Source organism: Canis aureus, chromosome 23 (genome assembly GCF_053574225.1).
Source record: "Canis aureus isolate CA01 chromosome 23, VMU_Caureus_v.1.0, whole genome shotgun sequence".
Lineage (NCBI taxonomy): Eukaryota > Metazoa > Chordata > Mammalia > Carnivora > Canidae > Canis > Canis aureus.
The window spans coordinates 14880789-14894905 of record NC_135633.1 but is presented as its reverse complement, the minus strand read 5'-3'; the positions used below and the strand labels follow the sequence as shown (position 1 = coordinate 14894905).

The 14117-nt window shown below is 50.4% G+C and overlaps 1 protein-coding gene across 1 annotated transcript; it reads left to right on the top strand.

Annotated features, from left to right (window-relative positions):
- The first annotated feature begins 11804 nt into the window (after positions 1 to 11804).
- Positions 11805 to 13507, top strand: RASSF10 (Ras association domain family member 10). Its single transcript, XM_077866435.1, has one exon. The coding sequence runs from the start codon at positions 11913 to 11915 to the stop codon at positions 13407 to 13409; it is 1497 nt and encodes a 498-aa protein (XP_077722561.1). The 5' UTR covers positions 11805 to 11912; the 3' UTR covers positions 13410 to 13507.
- The last annotated feature ends 610 nt before the right edge of the window (positions 13508 to 14117 follow it).

Genomic DNA, 14117 nt, shown 5'->3' with positions numbered 1-14117 from the left:
AGGGGGACACCTGGGTGGCTCAGTGGTTTAGTGCCTGCCTTCGGCCCAGGGTGTGATCCTGGAGACCCGGGATCGAGTCCTGCATCGGGCTTCCTGAATGGAGCCTGCTTCTCCCTTTGCCTGTGTCTCTCATGAATAAAAAAATAAAATATTAAAAAAATAATAGGAATGATGAGCAAGAAGTGAAAATATATGACAAGTTTAGAAGCAAATGGCAAAGCAGCATGTATAGGTGAGCCTAAGTTGCTGGTAAACTAGCTATAAATTGAATAAAATTCTTCAGCTCGGTTCCCACACCTTGCTGCAACTATTTGATCCTTTCTTCTTTCTAATGAGTCATCAGGACCCATAAGACACAGGGTGGCCATAAAGCAATGAGACTGATTGCCAGAAGTCCAAGGTGAAGAAAACCAGTGTCAGCACTTTGAAGCCCATCCAATTAGTGCTTAGTAATAAGGAGAATTAACCTTGTATTCATTCACTGCTGCCAAATTCATCACCAGTGTGCTCTAAATGACTAGAAGAGCAGAAAAGGAAAAGCCTCCTACTGGGACCGCCATGCCTCTTAAATAACCATGCAGCATCCGTGGGACTTCGTTTCCCCCTCTGCAAAATGAAGGGGCCACCTCACATGGATGGATGATATATGGAGATGTTTTTGGTTCTAAGTAACAGGAAAGCTGGCTCATATTGGCTTAAATTATAAAGGGAACTCACTGGTTCATGTCACTGAAAAGCCCAAAAAGATCTGAAGAGCTTCGGGGCTAGCTTGAACGCCTTAATGGGGAACCAATTTTCCCCTCACCATTTCTTGGCTCTGCTTCCTTGGTGTTACTTCATCTCAGGCTGACTTCTGCCAACACTTTGGTTGTAAAAAGGCTTCCAGCTGTTTCCTGGGGCTACATACAAGCCCTCAGTCCTGGACAGCACAAAGAGCGGGTCTTAGTGCCAATGAGGGTTATCAGCAGAAGACCTGGGATTTCCTCTAGCCACACCTCCTGAGCTCACATGCCTCTCCCTGAACCAATCACTGCCACAGGGGATGGAGAGCGCTGATCCTCCAGGCCTAAGGCATGTGGCGCTAGGTGCGTTCCCATTGCTGAGAGTGGATACCCACGTGGAGTTGGAACGGTGGGGAAGGAGAAAGGAGAGAAAGGTGCACAGTCAAGCACCACACTGTCATGTGAGTTTCAAACATTTTATATATGTTAGATATTGGGGTGAACGGAACCCCAATATCTAACATATACACATATGGAGCTTCACTCCATGACACAGAAGTGGGGATTTAGAGCTCTGTCTTCTGTGCCTCCTAAAAGACCTGCTCAGAAACCTAGTGCTTCAGGAAACAGGGATAAAAATCATGTCTTTGGGGCCATCAAGCTCTGGTTCCTTGCTACTGCTTAATAAGCAAATATCTACTAGGATAGCATGTCAATTGTCTCTAGGCCCTTCTGCTGGCCTTGTGCAATTTATTCTGTGCACAGCTCTGTGAACTGGGTAGACCATTAATTTTTATTAAGAACATGCTTTATAGTTACAGGCTTCTCAAGGTAAAGATTGATCGGCACCCAGCTATCATTTCTCAAGTTTACCAAAGCTTGCAACCATCCACTTCATTTTCCGATAAAGACCAGACCACTGAAGCCACAGATCACCACAAATAGCTATGAAATCTGACTATACGTGAAGCCAGAGGGAAAGGATATGAAAGCAATAGGAAGACAAAGGCTTTCTTCAAATGAACAGTGATGAGAAATTTGGTTTCCTGGGGGTGCCTGTGTGGCTCAGTCGGTTAAGCACGCACCTTTGGTTCAGGTCATGACCCCAGCATCCTGGGATCCAGCCCCACTTGGGGCTCTCTGCTCAGCGGAGGGCTGGCTTCTCCCTCTCCCTCTGCCTAGTGCTCTGCCTACTTGTGCTCTCTCTCTGTCAAATAAATAAATACAGTCTTTAAAAAAATGAAAAAAAAAAAAAGAAATTTAGTTTCCTGAAAGACCCAGGGAATTAACAAAACATTGTATTTACTTTGAAAGTCATGTGAAAAGCATCTTACATTTTGAAAAAGTTGAAGTTTCTTTTAATAAGAGCTTTGACATAAAAATCTAAAATACTCAGGAAAATTATTATTTTAAGTTCTGGTAATATGTACATAACATAAAACTTACTTCCTTAACTATTTTTTAAAAGATTTTATTTATTTATTTATTTATTTATTTAGATTGAGAACAGGGGAGAGGTAGAGGCAGAGGGCGAGAGAGAGAATCTGAAGCCGACTTCCTGTTGAGCCCGGAGCCCATCGAGGGGCTCGACCTCACCACACTGAGATCATGACCTGGGCCAAAATCAATAGTTAGACATTCAACAGACTGAGCCACCCAGGTACCTCTCCTATCTGAGCTTTTTTTTTTTTTTTTTTTTTTTTTATTTATTTATTTATTCATGAGAGGCAGAGAGAGAGAGACGGTGACAGAGACAGAGACACAGGCAGAGGGAGAAGCAGGCTCCACACAGGGAGCCCGACGTGGGACTCGATCCCAGGTCTCCAGGATCATGTCCTGGACCCAGGGCAGTGCTAAACCGCTGAGCCACCCAGGCTGCCCTATCCAAACTATTTTTAAGTGTACAGCCCAGAGGCATTAAATGCATTCACACTGTGATGTGATCCTCACCACTGTTCATCTCCAGAGCTCTTTTCACCTTGCAAAATGCAACTTCATACCCATAAAGCAATAACTGTCCCCGGCAGCCCCTTGGGAAGCACCTCTCTACTTTCTCTCTATGAATCTGACTACTCTAGGTGCCTCATGTAAGTGGAATAATAGGATTTCTTTTTCGTGACTGGCTTATTTCACTTCGTATAATGACCTCAAAATTCATCCATGTTGTAGTATGTCAGCATTTCCTTCTTTTTAAAGGCTGACCTGCATGTATATACTACATTTTGTTAGTCCTTTATCTGTCGATGGACATTTGGTTTGCTTCCATGTTTTGGTTATTGCAGATAATGCTGCTATGAACCTGGGCATACACATATCTTTTCAAGACCTGTCTGCCGTTCTTTTGGACATACACATAGTGAGAGATGACATTTCTGAATCATATGGATAAAAGACTTTTAATGACACAGTTTTGTGAAATTCTTTAATGTATGCTCTAAGGTCGCAGAGACTGAGAATTCAGTGATTTCATTTTATAGTTTAACAATAGATATAAAAGAGAAAGCCACCAGATGATCTTTCGGAAGATCAAGTGGCTTCTTTCCTATTCACAGAGATTTAAGCTATTAAGGGTTCGATTGTGTTCTAGGTTTGCATCTGTGTAGGTCTTGCAATCACAAAATCACGTGTAAGGGATCCATAGTTTAATCCAGGTTTAACTCAGAGCATAGATCCAAGAAAACAACGCTGTGCTTCAGGAGTGAGACAAAGAGGAGCTTCTTCAGCCAGTGGGGAGAGACTGCCGGGTTTCTCAGATGTAACCTAGTTTTGCTTATCTATCCCCACTGCCTTCCTTTTCAATCCGGACAGGACACAGTGACAATGGAAACATGTCTCTATTTCTTCCTCGGTGGGGGAAAAGAACATCTCCTTGTGAAGACAGTTTCATTGTCTGAAAGTTATTTGTACCAAAAGGTCCACTTAATCAAATTTTAACTTCTTCTACACATTATTTCTTAAAGGGAGTTGGCGAGTTCTCTGCAGTTTATGCCAGCCACTCAAACAATCGTGCTTTCAAACCAAGAACTGTGGTATTGAAACTTCTCCCAACTCAATCGACTTCACTGAAAAAAGAAAGCTAGCATTTTGCTCTCATAAAATGGCAGTAACTCAAGCACAGGCCTCATATTGTGTCCTGGGTGGTGAGCAGCTGACACATAATAATTTGGGTATTGGGTCGGTTGGAGAGAAAGAGTTTGTATCTCTCTACAATGAAGAAAGGCCACACTTTGGGTCAGGGCGCTTCTACCCTGAAAAGGCTGGGGAATGTTTCAGATGTGGCAATGAAGACACTGTCTCGTTCACACACTCATTAATAGTATCACCTTTCATTAATTGGGTAACAACAGATAATGAAAATTAATCAAACAAAACCCCTTTTGACAGAGTCTCCAAAGGTGATGTCATAGACCATTGAATGAACCATGTTTTTTTTTTCTTTTCTATTTTTTTTTTTTTTTTTTTTTTTTGCTCGAGAGACATTCCCAGGATGATTTGTGAATCGGGAACTAGGCTGGTTTTGTTGGAACAAAAACTAGGAATGCTAAATATCTTCCAGCGTGTCTTTCAAAGGACTGAAGTCATTGCTACTGTGGACTCTCCTACCTAAAGGTTTCAATGTTATCACCTTGTAACCTAGGCTCCAACCGAAGATACAAGGCTTCCACCAGAGATACAAGATCGCAGAGTACAATGAATGAGTGGCTCCTCCCCTGCTTAGTCCTGTTTCTTCCTTTCTCCCTCTTCCCAGGGGCATCTCTTTCTCACCTGTCGTATGTTGCCAACATCTTATTGTGGATGTACGTCCTGTATACATCATTACTATCCGTGGAGCCAAGATGGCTAAAGAGCATTCTTGCTAAGTGCATTCCCGTCTCTGTGGTTGTTCTCCTAGTGCAACTTCTGGTGTGCACAAGAATCCCCAGAGGGGGCAGCCCCGGGTGGCTCAGTGGTTTAGTGCTGCCTTCAGCCCAGGGTGTGATCCTGGAGACCCAGGATGGAGTCCCAGGTCAGGCTCCCTGCATGGAGCCTGCTTCTCCCTCTGCCTGTGTCTCTGCCTCTCTCTCTGTGTCTCTCATGAATAAATAAATAAAATCTTAAAAAAAAAAAAATCCCCAGGGGGCATAGCTTTAAATGCAAATTCCTGGGCAGAACTTGGGGAGAGGCCAGTTCAATAGGTGTTGAGAGAGGCCCAGGAATCTGCATTTTTTTTTAGGAATCTGCATTTTAATAAAACCAGATCTGAGCAGGTGGCTGGCTGACCTCACGTTAAGAAGCCATGTCCCTGAGGATGACACCCAGCGTCTCTGCCCCAGCTCAGTCTGGTGAGGCATGAGTCCCTTGGGCGGAATGTGGCAGTTCCCAGATTCCCTCCAATGCCTTTGAGAGCAACCACACATTTCCGTAAACACAATTTGCCAGGTTATTTTCTAGGGTTAATCATTAAAAGGAACTGATTCAGGCAGTAAGGTCCAGTCACACTTCTGCACGGCTCAGTGTAATTAAGGGCGGAAGTTCCTGTTTGGGGTGTTCCACAGCTGCCATGAACCGTGACTGAGAGATTGGACAGGTAGAAATTCTAGACCAAATACCAGCTCCTACAGAGCTCTGAGAGCTGGGAAACGGGCCAATGCCTGCCCCCTGGCCTTAGTTTCTCATGGCCGAGGGAGCTTTGTCTCACCTCTCATAGGTGTAAGGAAGATAAATGATTAAAAAAAAAAAAAAACCACAGTCAAATGACACGCCACCGCTGAGATCCAACCTGAGGACACTTAGCAAAGGCTCTGCCACCACTGGGAGAACTTCTTAGAAACTCATCTAGAAGAGAAAAAAAAGATGAGCATGAAGCGCATTCTTTATTTTTTTTTTTTTAAAGATTCTATTTATTCATGAAAGACACACAGAGAGAGAGAGGCAGAGACACAGGCAGAGGGAGAAGCAGGCTCCATGCAGGGAGCCCGATGTGGGACTCGATCCCGGGTCTCCAGGATCACACCCTGGGCCGAAGGCAGATGCTCAACCGCTGAGCCACCCAGGCGTCCCGAAGCGCATTCTTTAAACCAAGAACTTGGGGGCTCAGTTCGGCCGCACATATACTAAACCAGGCACTTGACTGGACGCCTCCTCAGCCAGCAGTACACTTAATATTTTTTTTTTTAAGATTTTATTTATTTATTTGAGAGAGCGAGAGAGAGAGAGAGAGAGAGAATGAGCATGAGCAGGGAGAGGGGCTGAAGGAGAGAGAATCTCAAGCAGACTCCCAGCTGATCAGGAGCCCAACACAGGGCTCGATGCCAGGACCCTGGGTACATGACCTGAGCTGAAGGCAGATGCTTAACCCACTGAACCCCCCGAAGTGCTCCCCAGAAATACCCTTAATCTTCACGACCCTTTAAGATAAAGGAGTGGGCTATATAACTTCCTTCAGATTACAGGGAACAGCGAAGCCACCTTTTCCAGGGCTGTGCCCACAGCAAGGAGACACTGGCAGGTGGAGACAAGGTCTAAAAGAGACCCAGAACTCGCTGATCCAACCTGAGCCCTTCCAGTTTTTAAAAATCACACACCGTAATCGTATAATTAGGTAATACGTGACTGAATTATTCTTGTAAAATCATGACCGATGAAGCTAAATTCCTCTTTCATCCTCTTCCTCTGCAAATGTCTGATTCTCCCAGGACAGATCCACAGCTTTCAGTTTGGTGAATGAATACCCTTTGATACCTGGCCCTCGTACACACATACAGATATCGGTACCCCTGGAAAACATACGATGTGGTTTTATGTATGTGTGTGTTTTGTGTATATGGTCTTTAAGTATAAATGGGATCCCAGGATATACATCACTCCGAAACTTTCCTTTTGCTCAGAGCAACGCATCCTAGAGATCTGTCCTTGCCTGTGCGTATAAATCTACTTTACTGGCTCTGACTGTTGCCAAGCCTTCCAAACGATGGGTGTCCCCCAGTCCATTCAGCCCATCCCTTATTAGTGGACACGTGAATTGTATCCATGGTTTTGCTAAAGCAAAAATGGTATACACAGCCCTGGGCCTCCTGAGCATATGTGTGTTTCTCTAAGGTAGATACTATAAAGTGGAACTGAAGGGACATGGGTACGCGTATTTTTTTTGCATATTTTTATTTTTAATAAGATATTACCAAATTGTCTCAAAGTCGATGTATGGATTTACACCAGTCGTGTATGAGAGGATGTATCTCCTGGTGTTTGCCAACAGTGTCATTATTGATTTGGACAAATTTTGCTGATCTGCCAGCAGAGAAAGAGCATCTTGTTTTATTTAAATTTACATTTTTCTGATTTCTGGTCTGGTTGGGCATTATTTCATGTTTGTTGGCCACTTATTCTTCCTCTCTTGGGGTCTACCTATAATCTATCCTTTACCCATTTACATAGTGTATAATGATTTTGCATGATTTTTTTAAACTAAATTTTGGGAGCTCTTTATATATCCTAAACCCCACCTAATCTATACTGTGTTTTCTCCTGAGTTAGTATTTAACTTTTCAATATTATTTATGATATCCTTGTGTATTTTTTGAGTCAGAAGTTTGATTTTGTTGTGGTCATATTTAGTGATCCCTTCTTTTATGAATTTTGCTTTTTTTTAACATCCTTTCTTATGAATGCCTCCCCTAGATTATAAATATATTTTTGTATATTTTCTCCTATTATGAAGCTTGTGAATTCTACTGGCTCAGACCATTGCCTGTATCTACGCATCTTCCACTAGGGCTGGTAGATGAGCAAGGATGCTGAACTGCTGTCCAGGAAGCAACAGTGTGTGCTTTCAGTGGGATCCAGCTGCAGGGCATGACTTAAGAATGAGCTTCTTAGGCTGCCTAAGGGAACTGGAACTGGCTTGTGTGGCAGCAAAAAGCTTTTCTGAGGGACATCCTAAAACAAAAAGAAACAGTCGAACTCCCAATCCAGAAAAGGTATGCAATGGCTTCCTCTGGAGATGACCATAACCCAAGACAGATATATACATCTCAATTCAGATAACCACATTTCAAGTGCTCGGTAGCCACGTATGTCCTGCGGCTACTGTAGTGAAAAGTACAACCCTGAGGATGAAGAGCAGAATGTCCATAATGTCTGGGAGGTATGTTCTCTGTGTGTATGAAGGCGTTTAGGTGACCACAGTCTGAATGTTAAGTCCACTCTTCACCCTCCCCTGCAGCCCAGTCTTCTTCCTACCAAAAGTGTATCATAATTTCAATGGTTCCCACCTACTGATGTGGATTAATCATCCTAAAGCACAGTTTTGCTTGGATTATTTCCTAGAGAAGATGTTGTTGACTTTTAGGAGGAGGCGATCATTCAGCTGAAACTTTGAGAGTGGATAGGAATTAGCTAGGGGGTCAGAGAGGATGGTTTGAAGGGGGGGGGCACTGCAATGGACAGACTGGGGGTAAAGCAGACATCAGGTCCCAAGGGGTGTAGAGGTTCTGCAGAGGTTAATGGTGGTCATCAGACGTTTGTCAGTAGGGGATATGGGAGAAACACAAGGCCAGAGACAAAGAAACCAATGAAGAAAGTGCAGGTTGCAGATAAGAATTATGGAGGGTCTGATCTAAGACAATTATTCATTCATTCATTCATTCATTCATCCATCCATCCATCCATCTATTACACAAACACTTGCCAGGTGCCTACTATGTGTGGAAAACAAAGCAAACAGAATCCGTGCCTTCACAGAACTTCAACATATGGTAGGAAAGGAGGTCAATGGTGAGCAATAGAAGGTGTTCCTCAGGTTTCAGATCTCCTTTGGAGAGTGGTAGACCATTGTCTGAGACAGAGGCTCAGGAGGCAGAGCAGGTTTGGGAAGGAAGGTTCGGATTCAGCTGATCTTTTTCCACAAGTGTTCGGGGTGTCTGGGGGCCACCTGAGTGGAGCTGTGTGGCAAGCAGCTGCATGGCCATATTTGGAGATCTGGAAGGCGATTCCACTTCCCTCGTGGACTTGCCACCAGGGTCTCAGCATTTAAATCCTTATAAGAGTTCTCTTAGGTGGGTATTTTATTATCACCATTTCACAGGTGAAGAAACTGAGGCTCAGAGAGATGCGATACTTTTCCTAAGGTTACCCAAGCTAGTAAGTGACAGGGCTGAGATTTTCACTCAGTCCGAACTCAGTCCGACTTGCTAGAATGTAGGATTCATTCATTCATTGGTTCGTCCATTTATTTATTTGACAGATACTGAGTAAACCTAGAATGTACCATGCATTGTACTAAATGCGGAGGATTCAAATCCAGTAGGGTCTGCAGCTGATAACAAAGCTCTAACAAGCATGTGTGTTGGAGGAAGGAGGAAGGGGTGGCCTTGTGAGGGAGGAATTGGGGGAGTGGGCTGGGCCAGACTATCAGAGACCTCTGGTACCGTGCCAGGGAGATGGAAATCCACCTCAATCTGACCAAGCCCTGCCTCCCGGACAGCACTCCATTTTGTCCAGTCCTCTCACTGCCCCTATGCTTGGTGCAGGCCACCGCCTCCTCCTTGAAAGCATGTGACAGGTTCTCCAAAGGCCTTCCTTGCCTCTCATCTCCCACCATCACCTCCAATGCAAAGAGGTGAATTTTCAAAATGAGAAGATGACGTTATGGTTCGGTGGTAGGCAGATGTCTAAGAGGGCCCCATAACCTCCATCACTCTGGTGTTACTCTGGTGATTACGTTATGTGACACGGCACAAGGAATTCTGCAGATATAGTTATGGCTACTGATCAGCCCACCTTAAAGCAGGGAAATGATCCAGGTGAATCCACCTAATTAAGTGAGCCCTTTGAAAGCAGGGAGTTTCTCCAATGAGTCAAGGGCAACTCACAGATATCCACAGTCAAGGTTTTGAAGGCTTCGACATGCTGTTGCTGGCTTGAGGACGAAGGAGGGTCATGTGGAAAGGACCTAAGAAAGTCTTTCAGGAGTGGAGAGTGAGCTCCAGCCAACAGGCAGCAAGGAAACAGGGACCTCCCTCCGACAACTGCGAGGAACTGGATTCTACCAACAACCCGAGTGGACTTGCAAATGGATTCCTTCCCAGAGCCTCCACATGAGAACGCAACCCAACCAACACCTTGCCTGTAGCCTTAGGAGACCCTGAGCAGAGAAGCCAGCTGTGTCATACTGGACTTTTGACTTCCAGGGCTATGAACTCTCATCGTGTGTGTTATTTCAAGCCACTCTATTTATGGTGATGTGTTCCACGCACCAGAAAACGAAGACATCCCCTGGCTTCTAACCCTCCAAAGAAACTTCCCTCGTGGACTTGCCACCAGGGTCTCAGCATTTCAATCCTTATAAGAGTCCTCTTAGGTGGGTATTTTATTATCACCATTTCACAGGTGAAGAAACTGAGGCTCAGAGAGATACGATACTTTTCCTAAGGTTACCCAAGCTAGTAAGTGACAGGGCTGAGATTTTCACTCAGTCCGAACTCAGAATCCACACTCTATGGCTTCTCGTTGCCCTTAGAGGAAGTTCAAGTATCTATGCGAGGAATTAGAGACCCTTCCTGACCCGGCTCCTGCTCACTCGTCCAACCTCACTCTTCCACATTCCTCTCACTTCAGCTCCTTGGGGCTCCAGTAACTGCCACGCTCTCAGTTTCCTGACTTTCCACATATGACTCCTTCTGCTTGAGATGCTGCCTGCCTCTTCCCCCTGTTGTTCCTGGGGCTGACCCAAATGATGCTTTTGGCCTTGCCTAAGATGCCACCTCCCCCAGGAAGTCTTCCTTGGCTTTCCCAAGCTGGGTAGATACTATGCCCACATTCCCCTAGCACCTCATACCTCCCGTCTCAGAGCACAGGAGACCCTGTGTTGGGCACGTTTACTCAGCGGGCTCTTCACTAGAGTGTGAGCTCTTTGCTGGCCAAGGCTGCGATACGGTCATCACCAAATCCCTAGCACTGTATCTGGAGCCAGTGGGTACTCAGTAAGTATTCACTGAGTGAATGAGTGAATGAATAAAAGCACTTTATTTGGGAGGCAATGGCAGCCATCCAAGGTCTTGAAGCGTGGGAGTGACCTTCTCAGACCTGTGCTTACGAGGACAGGCTGAGGGCAAGTCCTGCACACAAAAGGCAATCCTCACCATCATGTGAGGATGAAAAAAGTTCGTTTACACCGTGGTCTTGGATCTCTGTTGCTACGAAACTTGGCCCTTTCCTTGACCACTTCTGGATCCTGGATATGCCAGAACTGGTCACGGTCCTGACTAGTTTTCTCTCCTATGGAGGTGGAAGGTGGAAGAGAGCTTGTGACTGGGGTTTAGGCCCTGAAATCCACCAGCATTAGGCGCCTCGGGCCACGAGGGCTGTGCGAAGCAAGGCCACATGGGGAGCCACACACAGACCACGGGGGGAACTGGGGGCCCCCGGAGACCCCTCCCTCTGGACACCTGGTAGTCGGCCCACTTGTCGGTAAATACCAAGTACTGCTTCCTGATGAGGAGGGCGGCGCTTACGGCTCCCAGCCCCCAGCCGGAGGTCACGCGATGGGCTCGCTCGGGGCGGGGGCGGGGGTGGGGGTGGGGGTGTCTCTGCTGGAGACCCCGCACGTCTCGGCCTCGTCTCTGCGCCAGGGGCAGTCCCCGGGCGGCGCGGCCTTCAAGGACCTCGGGGCGCCGGGAGCGCACAGCTCTCCGCGCAAGGAGGGCAGCGCAGCGCCGTCCCCGCCCGGCACGGGCTGCAGGCCGGCAGCCCCGGGGGCTCGGGGTCCTCCGTGGTGCCCACGCCAGGCAGCGGCGCGCCGGAGGAAGCGGGGGAGGGGCCGAGCTGCCCGCGGCGGGCGGCGCGACCGACGGGGCGGCCCGGGCGCTCGGGGCGCGGCGAGGCTGCGAGGGGCGGGTCTGGGCGCCGCGCCTCCCGCGCTCCGGCCGCCAGTTCTGGGCGCTGGGGGCGGGCGGGGGAGGAGCCACGCGGGGAGGAGCAAAACCTGGAGGCCCCGGGATCCCCGGGCACAGCCAGAGCGGCCGGAGCCCGATCCCGGGCGCGGGGCCCGGGGGAGCGCGCCGTCCGGGCCGGGCCGGGCCGAGCCCAGCGCCGCAGCCCGCGGCGGCGCCCGCCTTCCGTGCGCACCGGGCGGGAGCGGCCGGCGCCGACGGGCTGAGGCTCCCGGGCTCCGAAGCCGCCGCCCCCGCCGCCCCACCTGCGCCCGGCGGCGCCATGGATCCTTCGGAGAGGAAGATATCGGTGTGGATCTGCCAGGAGGAGAAGCTGGTGTCCGGCCTGTCCCGCCGCACCACCTGCTCGGACGTGGTGCGGGTGCTGCTGGAGGACGGCTGCCGGCGGCGACGGAGGCAGCGGCGGGGCCGGCGGCGGGGGGCGGCCGGCGACTCCCCGGGCCGGGACGAGCTGCGGGAGCTCCTGGACGAGGACGACGAGGACGACGAGGAGGCGCTGCCGCAGGGCCTGCTGTGCGGGCCCCCGCAGTGCTATTGCATCGTGGAGAAGTGGCGGGGCTTTGAGCGCATCCTGCCTAACAAGACGCGCATCTTGCGCCTCTGGGCCGCCTGGGGCGACGAGCAAGAGAACGTGCGCTTCGTGCTGGTGCGCAGCGAGGCGTCCCTCCCCAACGCGGGCCCCCGCAGCGCCGAGGCGCGCGTCGTGCTCAGTCGGGAGCGCCCCTGCTCGGCCCGGGGGGTCCCGGCGCGGCCCAGCCCGGCCCTGACGCAGGAGAAGCAGCGGCGGGTGGTGCGCAAGGCCTTCCGCAAGCTGGCCAAGCTCAACCGGCGGCGCCAGCAGCAGCCGTCGTCGCCCCGCTCGTCCACCTCGTCGTCCACCGCATCGTCCTGCTCGTCGCCGCCGCGGGCCGCCGAGAGCGCGTCGGTGGAGCGCATGGAGACGCTGGTGCATCTGGTGCTCTCCCAGGACCACACCATCCGCCAGCAGGTGCAGCGGCTCCGCGAGCTGGATCGCGAGATCGACCGCTACGAGGCCAAGGTGCACCTGGACCGCATGCGGCGGCACGGAGTCAACTACGTGCAGGACACTTACTTGGTGGGCGCCGGCGGCGAGGTCGACGGGCCCGGCCCCGGGGGCGAGGAGGCGGCGGCGGCGGCCCCCGCGGACGGCGAGGCGCAGGCGGCCGCGCTGGAGGAGCTGGCCCGGCGGTGCGACGACCTGCTGCGGCTGCAGGAGCAGCGGGCCCAGCAGGAGGAGTTGCTCGAGCGCCTCTCGGCCGAGATCCAGGAGGAGCTGAACCAGAGGTGGATGCGGAGGCGCCAGGAGGAGCTCGCCGCGCGGGAGGAGCCCCTGGAGCCCGGCGGCGGCCTCGACGGCGAGCTGCTGCTGGAGCAGGAGCGGGTCAGGACGCAGCTCAGCACCAGCCTCTACATCGGGCTCCGGCTCAACACGGACCTGGAGGCCGTCAAGTCGGACTTGGATTACAGCCAGCAGCAGTGGGACAGCAAGGAGCGCGAGCTGCAGGGCCTCCTCCAGACTTTGCACACGCTGGAGCTGACGGGGGCGCCCGACGGCGCTCTGGGTGCTGGCGGGCCCGCCCGGGACGCCCGGCCTCCGGGCTGCGCCGAGGGGTGGGTGGACCAGGCCCGCGGACTGGCCAAGAGCTGTCCCGGCAACGACGAGGACTCGGACACCGGGCTGAGCTCCATGCACAGCCAGGACTCGGACTCGGTGCCCGTGTGCGAATCTCTAGTGTAAGGGGAGCGGGGTGCGAGACGGGGACGGCCCTTCTCCCTTCCCCGCGGAAAACCCCCCAGCCTGGCCAGCTCAGGGACTTGCAGCCAGCCTTGGGGGGGGGCGGGTAGCCCGGAGCCCTGCCAGGTAGCATCGCTTCCACCGGGCGGGGGGAGGGCTGGGGACACCTGCCCTGGCTCCCCAGTGAGTGCGGAGGGGTGCAGGAGGGGGAGCCTCCGGGGTCTCCCTTCCAAGCTTTCTTAGGGGAAGGAAGGAGGGAGGTGGTGAGAACCTCCTGTATTGGAAAACAAACGCCCCAGGGAAACTGACGTGGTCCGAACCCATTTTCGAAAAAAAAAAAAAAAGGAAAAAAAAAAGAGAAAGTATTAGGAAGATTTCAGCAGTCTTCTGTATGGGAAGGGCTGATGGCAGCTAGAACTTTAGTTTGTGGCATAAAGTGCTTTTAAAAGAAACTCCTGGATGAAAAGGAAATTCCTTGAATGTTAATTGTGACTGTGAACGTGTTAAAACTAGCCAAAGAGGAACACTGGTGTTGGTCTCAGCCTTACTTACATCTCTGATAAAACCCACAGGCACCCAAATCCTGGCTCTTTACATTTCTGCAGGTTGGGGAATTACCTATCTGCCGCACTGTTCATCCTTTATTTTCTTTCAAAGGCCAAACTGTATGAAAGTCTCTAAGCCTGCATTTCCTCCTAGCAAATACAGTAT

What these genes read in the sequence shown, in the direction of transcription:
- RASSF10 (XM_077866435.1), top strand. Translation starts at nt 11,913, where the DNA reads ATGGATCCTTCGGAGAGGAAGATATCGGTGTGGATCTGCCAGGAGGAG.